This window comes from Furipterus horrens, unplaced genomic scaffold, assembly GCF_987537825.1.
Source record: "Furipterus horrens unplaced genomic scaffold, mFurHor1.1.pri manual_scaffold_11, whole genome shotgun sequence".
Taxonomy (NCBI): Eukaryota; Metazoa; Chordata; class Mammalia; order Chiroptera; family Furipteridae; genus Furipterus; species Furipterus horrens.
Window position 1 is genome coordinate 91,708,327 of NW_028327181.1, and position 23,515 is coordinate 91,731,841.

General features: G+C 37.3%; 1 protein-coding gene across 1 annotated transcript in view; it reads left to right on the top strand.

Annotated features, from left to right (window-relative positions):
* Positions 1-245: 245 nt before the first annotated feature.
* The window catches only part of CEP112 (centrosomal protein 112), a 307,227-nt gene continuing 283,957 nt past the window's right edge, over positions 246-23,515 (top strand). The window contains 4 exon segments of the mRNA XM_090290788.1: positions 246-353; positions 3,073-3,263; positions 4,898-5,070; positions 22,475-22,568. Coding sequence (XP_090146914.1) covers positions 254-353; positions 3,073-3,263; positions 4,898-5,070; positions 22,475-22,568 — 558 coding nt within the window. The 5' untranslated portion in view covers positions 246-253.

Consider the following 23,515-nt stretch of genomic DNA (forward strand, 5'->3'; position numbering starts at 1 on the left):
TCTTCCAGAATTGTTTTTGTAACTCTAGTTTCTTTAACTTTCCAAAATATAAATTTTAGAATCATTTGGGGTATATGCAAGAATAGGGTTGGGATTCTGATTGGAATTGCATGAAATCTATAGATCAATTTGGGGTGAATTGATATTCAATGCTAATGAATTTTCTTTCAACTCTTTCATCAATTTTGTAGCTCTCAGCATACAGATCCTTAATACTTTAATTTTTAAATCTTTTACAGACTGAATTGTGGAAATGGAAAGTGAAGAAGAACAATGGGAGAAGCTGGATGCAGAATTTGATCACTTTGTGGTAGATATGAAGCCCTTTGTTTTAAAATTACCCCATAGATCAGGTAAGATTATGTTTGAAAATTAGATTCTTAATATTAATTTTTTCTTTATAATATTTCATCAAATCAATGAACCATCAAAATGGAAATAAAGCTGAATTCTGTTAATACCAATTTTTGTCTTAATCTGAGGTAGGATTTACTTTGAGCTGTTCGAGGGTAAATAAAAATTTAGTGACTTATGTCCCCCTAAACCATGGGAAGATTGTGATACCACTTCTTATATGTCATGAGTTTAAACCACATGCAGCTCTAAAGTTAGTCATGACTGTTTCTTCCTGCATCTTTTTTCTCCCACCATGGGAATGCTTCTTCTTTCAGCGGCCTCCTGCCCATCTGCTCTCTGACCCTTTTGTTTATAGGAGTAGAAAATAATCTGTTGGTCTTGTATGCTTTGGGTTGACTGAATAAAATCAAGTGTGGCCCTGGTTGGGTGGCTTGGCTGGTTGTAGTGTGGTCCCATACACCTAAAGGTTGTGGGTTCAATCCCCGGTCAGGGAACATACCTAGGTTGTAGGTTCGATTCCTGGGGTGTGTATAGAAAGCAACCAATTGATGTTTCTCTGTCATATCAATGTCTGTCTATCTCTCAAATCAACAAACATATACTTAGGTAAGGAGTAAAAACAACCAAGTGTGAGTGAGTGTTTATTGCTCTCTTGTCTCCAGTTTCTGGCCTGTTATCTCTAATTCTGGAGTGAGAGTCTGTTTCAAGTCAAAGAACTTTCATATCACTTAGGGTCTTTGGAGCGATTATGAAGAGTTGGGGGGCAGGGAGCTTCTCTGACTTATACTGGGCATAAGATTGGCTGTAAAGGTAAATCTGATGTGGCAGCTTTGGAGTGGAAGGTTAGAGGAGGGCCAAGAACCTGGCTTTTCCTCTGTCCAAGTTTCCTAGCTTCCTGAGGCATCTGAGGGAACTCTATATTCAAAACGAGGAACCAGGTCAGTGTTAGACACGTGTTCCAGGGAGCCGCACGCGGTGGCCACTGCTGTTGCCGACCTGTTGTGCTGCCGGGTCCCCCGGGCCTGCGCGCCGGCTTCCCCTCGAGCTTCCCCTTCTGCCGCTGGCATGTCAGACCGTAACCTCTTTTCCTTCCTGTGCTGTTCTTCAGAATGATTATTTCCTATCTCACAGCTCCGTCACGATTTTTCGAGGTAGTATTTAATGATATTTCTACACTGTCAGTCATCTTCTGATATTCACTACCTTTTTGTTCTTTTTGTCTTAGATCTGCTAATTAGGAAACGTTTTTATTCAAATGTCCCATTATAAATGTATTTCAAATCAAACTATCATCATATATATCTTCTTAGAAGTGGATTTTAGGTACCAGATTTGGACTAATTGTAATCTTTGGCGCATGACTCATTGTTGGTATTGGGGCATCCTGGCCTTCTCTGAGTTAATTCTTAGTGGGCACTTGGGAAATCACGCCCCAAGCAAGAATCTGAACATTTGTCAACAACTTACATCTTCCGATAGCTCAATTCTACTTTTGAAAATAATTTTTTTCATCATTTTAAGTAGAGGAATGAATTCTTTTTTATTAAGTTGTACTGAATTCAAGCCATTCCAAAAATATATGGATTTCAGTTTGGTACAGGGCATATATAAAAATACATGGTTTGAAAAACTGATTGCTTTTGCATTTTCTTTTTGCACAAAGTATGCCCACTAGTTTATGAAGCTTACTTGGTGATTATATAATTTTCAAAGCTGAAAATACAAAAGTTCTTTAGAGGCTAGCTCTTATACCTGTTGTAATAAATCTGGCATGAGCAAAGTAGTAAATCCAGCCCCAGCAATTTTTGTAGGTAAAACAATAAATGAATATGACCTTTAGAAACTAAGAGCTTAAAGAAGGCTTATGATTTGTGTTAGATGTATAATCCTCAAATTGAGTGAGGCTGGTAAAAGATTAGTGTCAAAATCATTTTCATGAGACCTAAACACAATTCTGTGTCATGCATGGCAAGATAAGATAGTCAATAGGTCATTATATGTGGGTTAAACTGTGCTATATCTTTTAGGTAGTTTTAAAAATGATAATTATTTTATAAAATTATATGTAAATAGCCTTCAATTATTTTTTAGAGAGGTTAAAAGAAAACCCTAAGTAAATCAACTACAAATCCCTGAAAATTATCAGCTTTAATAAATAAAACATTTGAGATTTAATTTTAGATTAAGTTTAAAATGCTTCAACAAATAAGATTGCATTTTATCTCTCTTGGTTTATATAATGGCAATTATAGAAAGATTTTCCAACACAACTAAAATTATTTTAGAGATGTTTTTACAGCAGACTTAATCTCATCACTATTTGACAGTAATCCAGAGATTTTATTTCTGAGAAAATATTTCTTTGCATATGTCTTACCTGATTACTAATTAACTGTTTAGCTCTAGACGAGGGGTTGGCAAATTGTAACCTCTGGGTCAAATCCATCCTGCTGCCTTTTTGGTAAAGTTCTATTAGAAAATAGGCATGCCCATTTGTTTACATGTGGTGTGTGGCCGATTTCACGCTCCAGCGGCAGAGTGGAGCAGCTGTGCCGGAGATCACAGGCCTGCAGAGCCTGAAGTGTTCACTGGGGGTCCCTTTACGGAATAAGTTTGCCAACCCCCGCTCTAGACAAAAGCAGATTCATATAGGTCTTTCATTTATGTTGATTTACTGAGAAATCAAGTCTCTTAATAGTTCTCATGCGTTTCTAGAACGGCAGAGATGTGCACTTTGGATTAGAAAGCTGTGTGAGCCGTCGGGAACAGGTGCAGGAATATTGGGCAGGAAAAATCGGAACCTGTATGCAAAACTGCTCCTGCATATGCTTAAGCGAGGAGTGATCGAAGGCCCTTTTATACACCGACCTGGACCAGGGACACTGACAACTTTACCTTCATACATGGTACGTGTCCTTGACCGAAAGATGGATTAGTTTTATTTCGTCTCTTTGAAACTGTCAATTTTTTCAGCCCTTTTGGGAATAGTTATATTAGTAAGTGACAAGTTCTAGATAATAGATTAGTGAAAACTAATGTTTTTTTTTTTTTTTTTTTCTCTGATTCAGTTTTTTACGCCTTGACTAGCAGTTCGATATTGGCCTGAAAGGGGCCTGTACTTACTTATTTAGTCATTCCACAGTCTTCTACAATATTTCTAAAAAGTTCAAAGTGAAGTTTAAAATTTGGGCTTTAATTTTCCACTCATTTTCACCGTTTATAATGATGTTTTAGATATGTCAGTAAATTTTAGTTATTAAACTTTAATATTTAAAAATTTATGAGAGGTTAGATGGAGTGACTTCTAATAAAATGACAATAGTAAGTTGAGTTTAGAAGTGATTTCCTGTATTTCATTTAATTTCATGATCAAAACAAGGTTTCTTACAAAGGCAGTTATAATTAGACTTGGTTGATGAATTGTCACTGTCTTGGTGCTTGTCACCATGAAATATGTCTTAATTGCAGATCTGACTGGAGTTCTAGGTATGGGTAGAAAAATGAATTGTAGAATTCTTGTGTAATGTATTTTTTACGGTTTTTTTTTTTTTTTTTTTGTATTTTATTAAAGCAGAAATTCATTCAAGAGGTATGCTGCACAATTAGACCATACTACCTTTATCCATGGGAGAATGCATGAAGTTTTAATGCTGTTCCCAATCATCTGTTAAAGTAGAGCTGTACATTTTGCTTACAATCAGTGGTCTTTAGGATAGTACTTACTATGTGGTTAAGCATTGAGGGGCTTTGTGTAGGATCAGGAGAATTGTTGCAGAAATTATCCAGTTAATGCAGAATTTTCTTCAGAAATATGTCATGAAGCCTGGCTCACTTAAAGAGGAATAAATGGGCTAATGTCATTCTTCTGAATGACTAAATGCAAAACATTTTCTGAAACACATTCAGATATTAAGATATGAGTCTTATTATGTTTTCCCATTCACACTCAATTTCATAAAGTCATAGGAAAGGGCTTTATTTTTACAAATGATAGTGAGGACTCCTAGAGACCTGCATTGGGCTTACCAGCTCATTTATGGCATGGCCAGAACTAAATCCTAGGTCTTCAACTCTGTTCTACTCAGCTTATTAAGGGATTCCTAATTTTTACTCATTGTGGTTTCTCTGCCCACTGATTTTTTTTGGGGGGGCGCGGACAGAGGGGCTTCAGAGTAGCTAATGATCATGGAAAAAATGAGAAATCACATGATTTAGAAAGAACTTTCCACTTATGTTTATATAAAGCTAATATTCCTTTTGTAATACAAGTAATTATCAGATTTATCTGTTATGCTCTTTTATCATTCGTTAGATTTCCTATACAGCGGAGCACAACTAAATTGTATTATCCAATCTATATATTTTATTATTTCATAATTCATTTTGTATTAATGATACATTTTAATATATATATTTTTTGTAGTTGAATTTGAGTATTTGGGAAGTTGTGACCAAACTTGAAACTTGATGCAAATCTTAATTAGTTATTTCATTATAGTACATTTTGAAAGAATAATTTTTCTGATTTTTAAAATATCAGTCCATCTATTTTGATGAACCAAATCCAGCACGAGCAAAAGATTCAAGTCCAGAAGGATTACCAGACTGGGTAATGGGTGAGCTGGGGACGAGTGAACACAAATTAAATGAATCGTGGAAGCTTTCTTCTGGAGACAATTGCTCTTTGGTGCAGTCGCCACCGGAGATCCACAGGTATGTTATGAAAATGGGATTTCGAATGTGTTTCATCATTTAGCCTGTCTTCGGAACTGGTTCATACATTTCGTTTTTCCTTGTTACTTATTTCTTTTTAATGGTAAGTAGTTAGTTTACTTTATATTTTTGTTAAAGTTGAGGTCTGTGAAGGGATATTGGGAAGGTAAAATGACAGTTTCGATTTTTCATTTACTATACATTCAAATTTATGTGATATTTTTAGCTACTTTTTTAATATCTGAGATATATATAAGATTTTCATTGCTTGGAAAGCGGTTCCTGAGAATCTTTAAATAACACAATTCTCTGTTTTCCTTTATGACAAGCAGGAATTAAGAACATTTATCAATGACTGCAACAAACATTAACTATAGCAAATTGTAACATTTTGCATATCCATCTTACAGCTTATGCTTGAATTTCTCTTTTCTCCTCATTGAACAATATTTATTTTGATTTAATAAAATAAGGAATATAAACATAAACCTCATTAAACTGCTTTTTTACTAGAGTACTAAGCTTAAGTAGGATTTTTAGTGCAAACAAAAGTAAACTTCTAAGTTTTGAAATACACAAAAAGATGATTATTGTTGTAGTATTAGTTTTGGCCTTTAGGAGGCATAGATTTAAATAGGACTTTTATCAAATTTCGAGTTGTACCTTTGACATTGTTCTCTCAGATGTTAAAATACTGGGCGGTGTCAGTTGACTTGTACCATACTTCACGTTTCACTCTTCTCCATTCTCTTGGTAATTTTAATATTTGAAATTTGAGGTGGTTAAAAATATAATCTTTTCTACTACATGTTTTTTGGTTTATTACTTAATCAGATATAGAAATGTTATTAGTAATTTGAAATGTCTTCATAGTTGATGTAGTCTGGTTGTATGTTTCCCGGACCTCAGGTATAGCGGTGTAAAAGAGCAGATGCACACAAAGCGAGAGATCCCGTCCATATGAACTTTTTTGATTAGAAAGGGGAAACATTAAAATGGAGAGACAAGAAAGAAAGATACGATATAATTAAGGACATGTTCGGAAGAGTAAAGAGACATGACTAGTCTATAGGAGGTGGTGTGAATACTTATTTTTGCATTCACAGGAGATTTAAAAATAGAAGAGGTGGAATTGTGGAATCTTTGTTAGCTTTGCGCAGGTAAATGGAGATGTGAAGAGACTGTGATGCGCGTACAAAGAAAAATACAGTTCTTGGGTTGGCTGTGAAATGCATCAGGTGTTTGCCAGAAGATTTGTTGGGTGTCTGACTAAATGCTGGGTTCCTTTCTGGGTGCAATGAATATCGAGTTTAGAATATAAAAGTGAATTGAACGAAAGGAATTCCCTGTGTTTGGGAGTTAGACCAGAGGTTGAGAATTGGTGGTCTTCTTGGACAGAATGAATCATGTGTATAGATTTGTTTTGTTTGACGTGCATAATGTCTTTAAAGACTTTTTTAATGAGTTTTCAAAATTAACAATTAGGGGATTTGGTATAAAAACCTAAATATTTGGCTTATTTTAAAAAGTAGAAACCTAGCAATCTTTCTGGAAGACAGTCATACGTTGGAGCTAAGTAATACTTGGTTATTCCAAGTATTCACTGTTTCCTGGTAATTCCTGACACCAAGCTTGGGGTCAATTGTATCTATTATTGAGCTGCAGCTTTTATTTATTTATTTATTTGTTTGTTTGTTTATTTATTTAGTAGGGTTAAGAGGAAGTAAAGTGTTTGCTTTCCATTTTTTATATTATACCAAAAGTAGAAAGAAGAAAGGTAAAAAAGGGGGATCACATGATTCAAGAAGAGGAGAGAGACTGTATCTTTGTAGAAAGTGAAGAATATCTGGTAGCATATGGGTCCTTCAGCTGCGAAGAGAGGGGGGGTCTGCTGCATGGGCAACAGCAGACCCTCCATATCACCCTGCCCAGGCTCTGTAGCTTCAGCTTCACTGGAGAGGACACTCCAGCGTCATCGCAAGATGTCGATTCAACACGGGAGGAGACAGATACCGTGTCACTCCCGAGTCGGACTGCACAGCCATTCTCGGCGGTGCAGATAGACTCTTAAGAAGCTACACCATCGTCTCTCGAGACGGACGGCTGCCGACGACGACGAATCACTCATTTGTTATCTGTTTAGTCTTACAGACATTTGAACTGTTGATTTAGATGAACAGGGAAGAGAGTTAAATACAAGGGTAATTTCAGTGCAGTGTGTGTGTAGTTGTGGGAGTGTTCATAAAGATTAAAGTGTGTATAAGGGTAGAGTTAAGGGGAGAAAATAAATGAGCTCTCCGGTTTTCTTGGTTATACTAGAGGATAAAATTTGAGAAAATATAGTGAGGATATTCTTTAAATATTCCTGATTTTTCTGGAACATGATACCATAGTAAAATCTCCACAAGTTTAATAAGTAACTTATTTCTGTTTGTTGACCACCTATAATAAAATGGCATTTTAATGCAAATTACTCAAGTATAAGGCTTTAGTTATCAGTTACATAATAAGTAAGTAATGGGAAAAGCACGCAAGCCTTTGGTCGTAGTCATTCTGCAGATCTCGCAAGTACGTGAAAGCCTTCCCTGACATCCGAATCTGTGGTGGGGACTCACGCATGCCAGAGTACTCTGCGTTCTTTGTCGCAGTCATCACTCGCGTGGAGGTCCCACTTCTGTCCTTTCTGCTAGATTATAAATTTCCAGAGGCAAGCGCTGTGATTTTCCTGTTCGTACTCTCTTTCTAGTTCCTAACACTGGGCAGAAAACTGTTAGGAACTTCATAAGCACTTATATTCGGTGAGTGCATGCATTCTTGAAGCTTGGGTGGTGTTAGGTACTGCCACATACATTTAATTTAATCTGTTCAAAAACCCTTGAGATAGGTATGTTGTGGCGGAGGGAGTGGCACACAGAGATTAAAAAAATTTAGAGCCAGTGGAGGGTAAGATCAAATTTAGAAGAAATGAAGAGCAGTGTGGTTGCAGGATACGGAGCTGCCTTTTGCACACTGTGAGGAGTATAGAGGCGGTGAAGGAACTGGAGAAGACACACATAAATATCCTTCCGGCCAAGTACTAGAATATAGGCGTGGCCAAAGGCCAACTGGGGCTGCAGAAACAAAACACCCCAGTGTATCTTTTCTTGTGTGTTTCTCAATTGACTTGGTTTGATTTATTTTAAAATTTTAATTTAATTAACAGATATTTGAAATTTTATTTACACGAAGACATTTAAAAATGAAAACTAACATCTAGTTCAGCTGTCGGCAATACAGTTGATTTTAAGGCCACGTGCACAATGTGTGAGTTCAGCTCAGAAGCGGTGCTGAGGTCTGATGACGGTCCGTCTTCCGATTTCAGGCCCAGAGCTGCTCCTCTCCCGAGTGGTCATACTGTGCTAATGACAAAGTGTCCGCGCGCGTTAACCTAATCCACCTAATCAGTTCTGCAAGAAATTGTTTTAAAAAGTTTAAGAGGCTTATAATATTTGACACATGTATATTTTTATAGTGAATAATTTATTGTTACTTAGAACTGAAGTTTAAGGCTGCCTCATAAATTTTACAACCACTTCAACTTGTCCTTTGAAAAACCTCTTTAATCTTAAAAGATTTTCCCCCTTAGTGTTTCTTTTTTGATCACTTTATAAAATCCTGCTTTACTTAGACCTTTTTGTATGTGAAGTATTTCTAATGGCATTTTAGATTATGCTGTTTGTGTCCCAGGCTTTTTATATTATTAAAGATGCAGGGTCCTTTTGAAGCCTCTTTGTTAGGACTCCCTATTCAGGAGAGATGGCACCTTTCCTCTGCCTTTATTCTTCCTGCAGGATGAGGCTGCGGCGCGGCTCTTACCACCTTAGAAGTAGCGTGAGGTTATGTCCGACCAGGCTTGTTATCGTGCGTCTCTTCTCTCCGTCCGGCCTGCACGGGACCCTGCAGACTCAGCGCGTCCCATCCCACGGCCTCAGCACTTGGCTGGGCCTGTCCTGCTTTTGCTCTTTGCTTTTTTTCCTTTCTCCTGGTTCTTGTTTTCAGCTTACATTGTTAGCCCTGTTTTCTTTTAGAAAAAACCACTTTCCAAATTGCACGGCTATTTCATGAGATGTCTCATTGGATTTCTGTGTCAAAGATTGGCTTGTTTTCTTCCCAATGAAATATTTCCATTATGTTTGAGTCTGGAGCATGGTTTTCCAAAATGTAAAATGTTGCTATGAGACCATGAGATTTAGATCTCGTCCCGAACAGGTTGGCTAATTTCTTTTTGTTCTACAACCGTGAGCTATATCCATACGCATTACTTCCTGGTTGTCCTTCAGATGCCTGCCTTTGAGATCCAGTGAGGCCCATGGTCCCTCCTCTGGGTGTTCACAGTCTTGTAAAGTCCCTTCCCCTTGAATGTGGGCAGGACCTGTGACTTGCTTCTGATAGAATGTGGCAATGGTGATGGATGAGACTGTCCTACGAGCAGACAGGCTGTGAAGTCTGGTGTCTTTTCCTTGCTGGCTTGGAAAAAGCAAGCTTACCTGAATTCTGTAGCCATAAGGGAAGGAAGGCCGCTGACAGCCATGGAGCGGGGATAGCGGATTCTCCCCTAGTTGAGCCTCCAAATGAACGGGCAGCTCTGGTAAGACCCGACTGCAGAGGCCCTAGCCAGCTGCGCCTGCACTTCTGACGCATGGAAACTCTGAGAAAATACGTGTGCTGCTTAACGATGGTCAGCTAATCTGCTACTCAGCAATAGATGACTAATAGAGTTTTTATCCTCATGTTAGAAAAGTATGTAATCTGCATGCAATACATGCTTGTCATAAAAACCTTGTAGAAGTATGCAGAGTTAAAAAAAATAGCAGTCCTCTTCTCCACGTCCTCCTCATTCCACTTCCCTCCAAGAGGTAATAGCCATCAACAAACAATTCGGTGTGTTTCACTCCGCAGTAGACACATACCCACACTCCCACGTACATAAGTACAAAATTATACATCAACTTATATGTACTCTTCTGAGACCTGCTCTTTTGTCACTTAACTGTGTCTTAAACCCATGTCACGTAGTCTGTGTCGTCAATTGCAGATAATACTGCACAGTGTGGATTTGCTGTAAGTTAGCCTGTGTCTGTTGCTCTTAATTTTTTCCTGTTACAAAGAACGCCTTTATTGAATGTCAGCATCCTGCCTATGTTTTGGGCCATTATTGATTCGCAAAAAAGGAATTGCTCTTTCGATAGCTACGCACATTAACAAATTTAATGGATGAACTCCCAGTGGGATTATTAGTAGGTTCAACATCTTATGCAATGGCAATAGAAATCTACGTCTGGGCTAGTATGGAAGGAGCTCTAAGTTTTATAAAGTTCAAAAGAAGTACATAAAAGTATAGTAAGCTTCCATTTGTGTGTGTGTATGTGTATTTTAAAGAGGCTATGTGGCTACATCTGTGTACATGTGCATGGAATATTTCTGGATGCGGTATACAACTCTTTTACCTTTAGGGAGTGGGACTAGCCTGGGAGGAAAGTTTAAAAACTTTTTCTTGTACATGTGTCTATGTTATTTCTAATAATCACACACTTATTTTTTGATTGCTGTAGTCAATTTGCCCTCCAAAATACCATCTTGTTTTTTGGGCATACACATCATTAATATTAATGACGCACATTAATAAATTTACTGTATATAACAAATATGCAGATTTAAACATAAGTGAAATTTTTTCAGTAAATAATTAAACATTTATGTGTTCCACTCGTATTTCTAATTTGTTCAAACAGAACCCAGGTGGCACACGTTGTCCCACTGATGGAGCACCTGCTGTACGCTAGCTTCTATTCCACAGGCGTTTGTAAGTTTCCTGACAGCATCTCCTCTGCGGCTGCGTGAGGCCGGCATGATTGCTCTCTGTATTTATAGGTGAGGCCACAGCTTTAGTGAGGCCAAGCAGCTTCGCCTGCGATAGATCCAGGTCTTTATGATTTCAGACCCCTTGTGGGTCTGAGTTCTTTATGCAGCAATCTGTCTACTCCCTGACTTGAGTTACACTAGCGATCCTGGGCGACTGTGCCTTCGTCCTTGGTTATTTCTGGGCTGAGCTGAAATGAGGCAGTTTACCTTTGTTCATATCGCACTTCTGACACTTGGCAACCATGTGTCCTCAGGCAAAGTTACTTAATTTCTCTCAACCCTAGTTTCATCTTTTGTAAAACGGAGATGGAGAGTCGTTGACGTGGGGCCTGTGAAGGTGTTGGCTGTTGCTACAACTCTCCGTCATCACTGGTATGGTGGCTGTTATTTTAATAGTTCATACAGGGGCTTGCATGTCAGATTGTGTGAGCATTGTTTTGCTTCTCTAATTATATGATCCCCCCCAAAGGGTATTATCTTAAAATCCATAGGTCATTAATTATTTTGAGTTACTAAAAATAATTTTGTATTCCTGAGAAAAATAAATAAGTTAAGTGACTATATGCAAAGGTTCTGACCGCACATGTTAATTCTGCGCACCCTCAGAGTGAAGAGCGGTAATTGTGTTTTAAAAGAGACTTTGAAAGCATCTTTATTTAGCTAACTTAGCGAATCTCTGCCCAGGATAGATAGACAGAATACAGCGTGGATGGTCCCTTTTTTTTTCTTTCCATTTTGCATTTTGCCGTATTATGTATTAGAAGCTGCGCGAGTAATACCTAGACTCAAGATTATGTCATCTCCATGTCGTGTGCATTTTCTCAAAGACAGGACACAAGATAATAGGTTTTACTTTTGTCTTAAATTTGGTGAAAAATGTTTTAAAGCTTCCTTTTAATGGCTTGTAATTATTTCTGTGACTTTTCAGTGAAGTATGATGTGGTCGGGGAGCTTGTCCCCACAGTGCCGTTAGGTTCTGGGATAGGGAAAGATGAAAAACAATGATTTAATAGCACTTATTATTTTTCCTTGAATCTTTGATTAAGACTTACGAGTTAGGAGAGGGTGAAAAAGAGGAAAGTTGAATCACCCCCAAACCTTAAATACTGCTTGGCAGTGGAGGAAATACATTAATTCAGCTCACGATAGAGAACTCTATTGATGGGATTTCTTTACATGCCCGTTTTATAGAGAACTACCATCCAGATTACTTAAAAATTCTAGGAGTGTGCAAACAATTATTATTTTTACCGTGTTATAGTTAGGTTAACTTTATGTAAATTAATGTAAATTAAAGTTTTATATTTAAATTTATGTTGTGCTCTCTAAACCTATAAGAAAGGACGTGGAGAAGAATTATTCTATTTCCAATGATTATAGAGAACTATACTTTTTTGCATCTTGCTTTAATGAGATCTTTCCATGGGTTACGTGATGCCTCTTTATGATGTGGTTTTCCAGGAATGCATTGTGGCAAAAAGTTGGGACTGTGTTTGTCCTTTAAAAATGTCTCCCAATGTTGCTGGCATTTCGTTTCTGGGCCAGTTTAACAACATGGCCAGCAGAGGGTGCCCAAGTATAATGAAAATGTACCTGTGAGTCTGTTGATTTATGTGAAAACATTTTTCACTTTAAAAATATGGATTTAAATTTTTAGTCTGTATACTCTTTTTACTTTGGTAATGTTCATTTTAATATGTAAATGACACTAACACTATAAAGAGCTCCTGATCATAAGTTGTTGGATAAATATATGGGGAAGCTGATTGATACCTTTCCTTCCTAGGGATTCTTGCTCATTGGCATAAATAAATATGGTTAGGATTACACACAGTAAACCATTGTTACATATTAGTCACAAAAAGCACACTCATTTTGTTTAGGAAGAGCCCTGTTGTTTGAGCAGATAGTGCACAGCAGTGCTGTCTGGTGGGACTTTCTGCAGTCAGGGAAATAAATGTTCTATAGCTGTCCATCTAGAACGGTTGCCACTATCCACATGTGACTTTTCAGCACTTGAAATGTGGCTAGTGTGACTGAGGAACTTAATTTTATTTATTTATTTTTATTTTAATAAACTTATTTGGGTCACATTAGTTATATAGGTTTCAGGTGTACAATTCTACGATACGTCCTCTGTATTTTGCATTGTGTTCACCACCCAAAGCCAAGTCTCCCTCTGTCACCATATCTTTGACCCGTATATCCACTTTTACCTCCTTAAAATTTTGGTAATTAATTAATCATAGGTGATTAGTGGCTCCCTTACTGGACTTGGAGTTCTAGACCTGGATCTTCTGTTGGGTTGTTGCAAAACCTGACCTACTAGATGAAGGGCGGCTGACCAGGTGGGGCAGTGGAGTGGGAGTGGAGACTAGGAGGCAGGTACATCAGCTGCCCCTGCCCCAGGGGAGGCCCCTGTTCGGTGCTTAGGGGCTTAGGTGCAGCTCACAGGAATCTCCCTTTTTGATGCTGATCACCTGCGATCAGCTTCCAGTTGCTCCTCTGTTGGTCATTCTCAGGTTCCAGAGGAGCCCTGCCTACAAAGTCTTTCTCAAAAAAGAAAGATTTAGTCATTTATATTAAGACAATGATCATTTTCTGCATTTTGTTGGAGTAGAGCACTTAGTATGGAAATTGATATTTTTGATACAATGAACACTTGTTAGGTAGACACTTAACCTTGAGCTCTACAAATAAGGCTGCTCCCTAATACGGAACGGAAACTGTTTCTTAGGGTCTCAATGAGACATGACTTTCATGCACATAAAACCACTTAGCCACTCATTAATTTTCCACGTTAAACACTAATTAAATACCGTTCTTAGATGTTTACCAAGGCAAGGCCAACTGGTGACATGGTAACTGAGATGGAATAGCTTAGAAAATAATGGCCTTGCATTTCTTTATGCTTTCCCCCGCCCTCACTGAGTCAGATTTTTGACAAACTTAGTCACTTTTTCTCTTAAAAATATTTTTAATGAGTGGAATTTTATAATGGCATCTTTTTATTTCACAAGCAAGTTGTTTTTTTTTGTGAGATCATAATATGGAACAGTTTTGATTGTCCTCTTAATAAACAAAAAAGGATGATAGCTCATAAGTGTATTGTAAAACTTAACTTTAAAGTGAGTTAAAATACTTTTTGAGTGTTATACTGTTAAACTAGAGATATATTAATAAATGTTGATTTAAATGTGTGGCTTTTAAAGGTGTTTTTTATTTTTAATAATCAAATCTGTTATTTTAAAGTAGAAAATGGGAAAAATACAAAGTCTTAAAATATTTATGAATCTCTGGCCATTTTTTTGTCAAGCTTCTCATTTTTTTCATTTAGTTTTCTTTTTCTTTTATTCCTTAATAAAAGTCCCTTTGAAAAATTAAATAGGTTGTGGATCATTGGAAGTTACTTTCATTTTCTTATATTCAGTATTACTTGATGCTTACATTATTATTTGTTATTTATTTTTAAATATTTTATTTATTTAATTTTAGAGAGAGGAGAAGGGAGGGTGAAAGAGAGGGAAAGCAGCATCGGTGCACAAGAGATAACATTGATTGGTTGCCTCTCGCATGCCCCCAACTAGGGACCTGGCCTGCCACCCAGGCATGTGCCCTGACTGGGAATCGAACCGGTGACCTTTTGGTTCACAGGCTGGCACACAATCCACTGAGCCACACCAGCCAGAGCTGTTTTTATTTTTAATTCATATTTAGCAATACCGTAAAAAGACTGTCCTGCAGATGGCATATAACAGTATTACCTGCTTCTCAGATGAATGCAAAAACATGAAACCTAAAGTTAGTTCTCATTTTAATTTTCAGATCATTTCTAATGCAGCAGTTGCATTACTCTTAAAATATTTTATGCCTGTGAAACATAGCACATGAGTAAAATGTATATGAAAATACACAGGTACAGTATAAAGAACAATTATAAACATCCCTTTCCTTTTAACCCAGCCAAGAAATAGCATATGACAGACAATCCCCCAGGAGACCTTTGGTGTTCTTTCCCCATTGCCTCCACTCCCCTTCTCTTGAGAGGACTGCTGTCCTGTACTTCGTGTTAATCGTTAAAAAAAAAAATTATATAAGCAGACTTATACCATATGTATTATTTTGATGCTTGCTTTTTTCTCTGTTTTCAGATTCTCCCATGTTAATACATGTAGCAGTTCATTCTTTGTCTAGTGGTAAACTTTAAAAATCAGTGTATGACACACATACATCAAGATGCACAAATCTTAAGTGTAAAACCTGAAAATAAAGGGGAAATGCTTTGTGACAGTCCATTGGGCAATGATTTATTGGATATGACAGCAAAAGAAAAAACATAGACTTGACCACATCAAAATCAAAAACTTTTGTTTATTGAAGGGCACAATCAGCAGAGTGAAAAGACAACCCATGGAATGGGAGAAAATATTTGCAAATCATATGTCTGAAAAAGGGTTGATATCCAGACTATATAAAAAATCCTACAACTCATCAAGAAAACAAACAAGCCAGCTGAAAAATGGACAAAGGACTTGAATAGACATTTCTCCAAAGAAAATATATTGTGTGAATGGTCTATAAGCACATGAAAAGATGCTAAATAAGCACCACTTATTATTCTGGAAATGCAAATCAAAACCATAATGAGATACCACTTATTAGGATGGCAACTATTAAAAAAACAAAAAACAAAAATAAGTGTTGGCAAGGATGTGGAGAAATTGGAACCCATTTGCACTGCTGGTGGGAATGTAAAATGGCATGGCTGCTGTGGAAAATAGTATGGCAATTTCTCAAAAAGTATTAGAATTACCATATGATCCAGCAATCCCACTTCTGCATATGTGTCCAAAAGAATTGAGAACAGAGACTTGAGCAGATATGTGTATACCCATGTTTATAACATCGTCATTCACAGTAGCCAAAAGATGGAATCATCCCAAATGTCCATCAACGGATGATTGATAAACAAAATGTGATACGTACATATAATGGAATATTATTGAGCCTTAAAAAGGGAGACAGTTCTGACACATGTTTCAACATGGATGAACCTTGAAGATACTATTCCAAGTGAAATAAACCAGTCACAGAAAAACAAACACTGTACCCTGCACTTATGTGAGGTACCCAGAGTAGACAAATTCATAGAATGGTGGTTGCCAGGAGCTGGGGGCAAAGGGGAGTGGGGAATTAATTGTTAAAAGGGTACAGAGTTTCAGTTTGGGAAGACGGAAAAATTCTAGAGGTGGGTGGTGGTCATCACATTGCCCAACAATGTAAATGTACTTTATAACCACCGAACTTTAAGTTACAAATGGTTAAGGTGGTAAAGTTTATGTTTGGTGTATTTTTCCACAACTAAAAATAAGAGCAAAAGCACAAATTAGCAATATCAGGAATGAATGAAAGAGTAGGCTTCACACAGATCCTACAGACATTAAGAATATAAGAAAATATTATAAATGACTTTATACCAGTGAAAACTTTGAAAAAAATAGACATTTCTTGAAACACACAAACATCAGTACTAACTCAAGAAAAAATGGGGAATATAAGTGGCCCTATCTCTACCAAAGAAATTTAATTTGTATTTAACCACCTTCTCACAGATCTCTAAGCTCAGATGGCTTTCTTGGTGAATTCTATCAAGCATTTATGGAAGAAAATTATACCATCCTACATGATATTTTTCCAAGAAACAGAAAAAGAGGGAATGCTTCCCAACTCATTTTAAGTCAGCAGTTTTTTGTTTTCATAAGAAGACAAAGATGTTACCAGAATATAACGCTATGCACCAATATTTTGTCATGTACATAAATTTAAAAATTTGTAATTAGCACACTGTGTCCAGAAAAATATAAAAAGCATATTATAACATGAATAGATGGACTTATCCGAGGAATAAGAGCTTGGTTGGCACTCGAAAATTTATTTCTTAATATAAATAAGGAAAATCATGTGATCATCTAAATAGATGCAGAAAAACATTTAATAAAATGCAACAGTCATCTATGATAAAAACTCTCAGAAAATTAGGAATAGAAAGGAACTTCCTAAGCCTGAGTGAAGTTATCCATGAAAAAAACCAAAGCAATTAAAAAAAAAAAAAGAAAAGAGTTCTTAACATCCCTGATTTGTAGAATTAAAGCTGCGGTGATAAAGACTGTAGTTTCCGTGACAGGATAGGTAGGTCCATGAAGTGGAATAGGGATTCTAGAAATAGGTCTTCACTTATGTGTCTATGGTCGATTTTTCACCAAAATGGCAAAAGAATTAATCAAGAAAGCCAGGTCTTTTCATTGAATTATGTTGGAACAAGTAGATATCCATGTGGGAAAGAAATGAAGTGGGTTATAGACCTTAATAAAAGTGCTAGGAAAGAACTTCTAGAAGAAAACAAAAATCTTTGTGATCTTGGGGTAGGCAAAGATTTCTAAAATAGTATATAAAAAATGAAGAAAATAAAACTGTAACTGGATTATCAGAGTTAAAACTTTTTAGGGGAAAGACACCATTTGGAAAATTACTTCGCCAGGCACAGAATACGAGAAAAGGACTTTTGTCTAGAATATGTGAAGAACCCTTACAGCTTCAAGAAAAGGTAGATAACAACTCAACGTGCAAAAGATTTTACTTCACAAAATAAAATGTATAAATGGCTAATATACACACATGAAAAGATGGTCAAGCCCTAGCTGGTGTGGCTCAGTGGACTGAGTTCTGGCCTGCAAACCAGAGGGTCGCTGGTTCAACTCCCAGTCCGGGCACATGCCTGGGTGGTGGGTCAGGTCCTAGCTGGGGGAACGCAAGAGGCAACCACACATTGATGTTTCTCTCCCTCTTTTTCTCCCTCCCTTCCCTCTCTCTAAAAATAAAAAATAAAATCTTAAAAAAAAAAGAGAAATGATGGCCAACATCATTTGTTATTAGGGAAATGCAAATTTTAAAGCATCATGTGATACTGCTTAAAACGGCTAAAATGATAAAGACTGAGAAGACCAATGGAGTTACAACATGATGAAATTGGAAGTCTCCTACAGTGTTGATGGAAATAGAAAATGGCACAACTATGCTGGAAAACAGTTTTCCAATTTCTTAGAAAGTTTAAGATAACTTACCATATGACCCCACAATTTTATTGCTAGGTGTTTAGTCAAGAGAAATGAAAATGCATGTCCACACCTGAATGTTCATAGAACCTTTGTTCATAACAGCCCCAAATATGGAGACAATCTAAATGTCCATCAGCACATGAATAACAAAGCAAATTGTGGTCCATTCATATAATGGAATATAACAAGCAATACAATGAAATGAACCTTTGATACGTGCAACAACATGGCTGAATCTCAAAAACATTTTCCTCAGTTAGGCAAGCCAGACAAAAAGTACATGCTATTCTATTTCATGTATTTGACATGCTACAAAACCAGGATGCCTGGGTTTGCAGAAAGGAGTAGACAGATTCCAAAGGAGCTCAAGAGAACTTTTGGGTGTGATAGAAAGAATCTGTCTCGTTATAGTGATGGTTATGCCGGTTTATATATTTGTCAAAACTTATCAAATTCTACATTTTAAGTGGGTAGATTTTATTATAAATAAATTATATCTCAGTAAACTTGATAAAAAACATATCCAGAGAGTAGCCGAGGCTTCTTTGGTGTGGTTTCTTCCAATCTAAACACCTGCAAACTAAAGGAGTGAGTTACACCCACCCCCTCCCCAATCCACCCATGTAGCCAACAAACACAGTGGTGAGAGAGAGACTGGAGAACTTCCGTCAAAAAAGAAAAAAACCTGGAAATGGGAGACACATAACAATGGGAATTCTACAGCAATTCTGAAATGTCGCCAGGCATCCAGTCTGGCGCTTGTCTCCTGATTAGGGCTCAGTGCTGCTCCCTGGGAGTGTTCTTCATGGCTCTGGGTTTTTCTCTCTGAATTACCTTTCTTTTACCGTTAAGAAATGGCTTGTTTGAAGTCAAGTGGTTTTCTCAGCCTACTTCCTGTTTGTAGGAATTTGGGGATTCAAATACCGTACCTCTTCATCTTGACTCCTCTGCCCTGTTCACACGAGGCTGTGTTTGTGTTCTTTGCCTTTCTGGGGCCTGTTCGCTCCTTCATAAACCGCAGCTTTCAGAAACAATCCCCGCACTGGCTTTCAGCTTCCTCTCAAGAGCAGGGAGCGCCATTCCTGTCTCTGCTGAGTTTGACCTGATTTCTCTACCTTGAGGAACTCTGAGTCCCTCCCGCTTCTCTCCAGAGTCACACGTCTGCTGTGTCCCGTTGTTTCCGGAGCCTGAGCCTGGCAGACCTTCAGCTCCCACCGTCCCCGTGGCGTTGCGCCTTTGCTCTGGCTGGAAGTGGTCTCGGACGTGTTCCCTTCGGCTCCTCTCTGATGCAATCTGAGTTTCCGTTGTCCCTGCCGTATAACTCTTATTTCCCACGGTCCTGTGTTATTTCCTCCTTCTGGGATTCACATTATTTCAGTGCGGGAGCCTTGTCATCTGTCTTCCTTATCGCCTGCATTTTCATTCACTCCCGTCGTCCCTTTGTTGTTTCCTTTGTGTTCTTAGACTGTTTCTTGAGCGCGTTTTCTAATTCACTGCTTTGATTTTGTGCTATATTTAATCAGCCGTTTTCTTCCATTTGCTTTTAACATTTGGCAGGTAATCATGTTTTTCATTTGTAAGCACATTTTTATGATCACAGATAGTTCATTTCCTTTTTACATTTGCGGTGTTCACTTGAATCACATTAAGGGCACACATTAAAAATATGTTTTAGAAGTTTCTCCCTTAAAAAAATGTATTGCATTTCTTTCGCAGGAGGACATTTGATTGGTCTTTCTTTAGGCTTTTAAATCTTATATGTATGTCACTGCTTATTTCTTTATAGGGACAAGTCAATGTTTCTCTAGTAGTTGGGATCAACAGAGACGCTGAGAGCATGTTTCTGGGTTTCTGTTGAAATATTTTAGCATTAGGAAAAATGTGAATGGCAAAAATGTATATTTCCTATAGTTTTACTCCTTACGATGACCAAAAAGGCATTTTTCCTGGCAGGGCATCTTATAATGTAATGAAACTTTTCTTTCTGTGTTAGTGTTGGCATCCTGAGGTTAACTGAGCCACATTCTCTGTTTTCTAACTGGCCCGGGCACCATAATCGTGAGCTCACTGTGATCACGTCCCCTGTGCTAACTGTAGGCTGTCTTCATGAGCCCCACGACTGGCTAGTCTGGGTGGCAGGTAGCACCTGTGATCCTTCCTAAGAAGATATATACGGTTGAGCTCTGCCTCCTACCCTCTCTCACTGTTCACCTTGACCTCCAGCTCCATCACTGTGGTTTGGAGCTGTCTTTGTGCCTACTTAGAGTTTCAGGTAATTGTGTTAGCAGCTGGGGACAGTCTCGGTGGCAAGAAATGAAACCTCTATGCCTCATGTCCTATGTTTCTTGTGCCAGCCAGATTTTAGTGATGATACTGACCTTCCTCTTTCGTTGGTTCAACTGCCTTCCCCAGAAGCTGGCTTCAGCAATGCCTCTGCTTTACTTGGTCTGCATTGGAGTGTATTCTAGGGGCAATATAATGAATTTATTTTGGAACATGTTGAATTGGAGGTAGGACTATTCAGCTTGTATTTGTAATGGGGAGGGAGGTCAAGAGAGCCATCTGGGCAAGAGATGTGGATTTGGTCATCGAAGATGCTTATTATTTGAAAAACTAATAGTATATTGAATTGTCTAGGGAAAGCGTGTAAAAGGGAAATAAATAAGACTAGACACCACCCTGGGATTTTAGCATGTATGGGATGGTCAGAGAAAGAAAACTTAGTGAAGGTTACTGTGAAGGAGTTTCCTCAAGGAGAGCAACAGAGAAGAATAAATCTATGGAACCAAATGATGTGGCATCTTTAAAACACTGTCCCTAGTGTTGTTGTGAGATCAGCGAGGGAGAGTAAGGACAGATGATGGCTCATTTGCTCGAGCAAGTAGGAGATCATTGGTGACTTGATTCACAGAGCTTTCAGAGTGAGTGGAAGTCTGTAGTTGATTGAAGGGCATGTGGCAACTTAGGGCATGAGGCCTGGAACTTACTTTGAAAATTTCTTGCGAAGGCAAAGAGGTACATGGGTACAGAGAACAGCTACAAGTGAGTTAACAGGGTGTGCTGTTAGGTATGCGTCCTGTGTAATAAGCCGATAAATGTTTCAGTCTTCTTTTTTATTAATATTTTCTGTGAGAAGAATTACTTTTAATATTTAAGCATTTTTTTTCAATTTTTAAGTATAGCTTTTTTTTTATGTGTGTTTAATCTATTCTTAAAGAAGGACAATCCACTGCTTAGTATGACATAGCAGGTTGCCTCCTCCCACACACTGAATTTTCAGTGCTTCCATCAGCCTAGCACATTGGCTGGTGAGATTATTCTCAAATTATTACTTTATCTGCTTTTCTCATTTGTCTTAAGTATTTGGCTATCTGGGTTATTGAATAGGGGTGTATAAAAAAATCAATACAGTAGGTCTTTTTAAAATAGCTTTTTCAGACATTTAAATTATTTAGTAACTAGTCTAAAGAATGTTATTCTATTAGAGTTACCACCAAAACATGCATTCATTGTAATCTTATCTTTTTGAATTACTGTTTCATCTTTTGGAAATACTTAGTATAGCTCACTATTTGTGAAGGAATCCTGATATGGCTTGTGGTTGAAAGTCAGTGACTCAATTTATTACATAATGGTCAGTTTCCGTTTCATGTATATTGAAGCAGCTGCTCAGAGAATAAATACTTGTGATCCTGGAAACTTCATTGAGGTAATGGGAATAAAAGTATATGAGAGACTCCAGGCTAAGGTAGAATATTGAGAATGCTATTTTTATATTATATTTTATATTGGAGAAAAGTCTTTTTGTTCCAGTTCATTTGGAAGCTTAAACTGTTCTCTTACTCGTGTTGTGTTTACCATATTTTACCTGAATTAACAGTGCATTTTTAAATTGAAAACTTTGATTTTTCTGGGGATTCTGACAGGTTTCAAATTAATTCAGACTTTCAACTACATGAAAGTTTTGTTATTTTATCTATTTTAAAATAGGCTTCATCTTAGTGTGAAACATGAATCCAACAAAACTTCCTAACCTTTTAAAATAATTATTTTCTCTGAGAATATATGCTTTATTTTGTTCTCTTCCTACACTTAGGATAAGGGGAAAGGAATAGAAAAATTTTAATACATGTAGTTTATTATAGTCCCACTTAAAAATAGCATTTGTTTGTAAGCAAGTATGTGGCATTTAGGTGACATTTTATTTATAGTTTAATCTAAATGAAATAAAATGTGAGAAATTCAAGTGGTTATTATTTAGGTTTTTTTTTTTCTTTGCCATTCAAACATTATCGTTAGGATAACCAAAAAATCGGTAGTCCTCGATTTGAAAACCCATGTCCTCCAAATGCCCCAAATTCTGACTGTTGCTCTTTTGGTCTGTTTAGTAGGGAACAATGCACTGCGAAGCTCCAAACGAGATCACATCCCATGAGTCCAACCTACAGAGAAGATGGACAAAATATTTCCCCAAAGAGTTGTGTAAGATCAGATTCTACTTTTGTTTGTTTGTTTGTTGCTTTAAAATAATTCCAAAATTTTTTAGCTTCCTGATGTCGAAGTTCCCATGATTACTTAAAAGCAGTGAATAAAGGCTGGAGGTTTCAGTGAGCATCCTGATATCAAAGAAATGGTATACTCGGTAAATTCCACCCTGCCCCTTCTGCTTTCTCAGTGATTCGGACGCCTCACGTTCTCAGTCTGTTGATTTTCTTGTGCGTTGAAGAATAACTTCGGAAAGCTTTGGGGTTTTTTTGTTATTTTTTTCTTTTCTCTTTTATTCGGTGCATGTATAAAAATAATTAAGACACCCAGTTGTCCTGAACTTAAGTAATTGGGATTAATCCTTTGTGAAATAGGGGACATTGCCTTTCTGATGAAGTGAACTCTTTATATCTTGAACTATGAATACATTTCTTGCATCTAATTGCTTAACATAGATTTGGTTTGAACAAGGTGCCAAGAGCATTTCAGGTAGCTTTGTGAGGGAAAGGACTTTGCCTGCCTGCTAAGGTCTTGCCTGTTTGACTCGGACTTGTCTTGGGTTGGAAGACATTTAGTTACAAGAAGGTCATGATTGATGCAGGACTGTTTTTATCATATATTGCCTTAAACATAACTCCTTGCATTTTCTTCAGTGACAACTTGGAACTTTCAAAAACATTTTAATATAAAGGGGAGCACGTTTTATTGTCAATCATTATATTTACTCAAAATAAACAAACTAGGTATATTTTCCTAAGACTTTTTTTCCACAGAGTTAAAATTACAAAGGGGACCAACAGTAGAAGCAATAAGGAATTTTAATATAATATATAACAAACAACATCTTGTTCAATAGAAGTTTGGAGACTCAATAAAATACAAAGAACATTTTAGTATATTTTTCATCACTTCAGATGATTTGAATGACCCTAGATAAATAGATT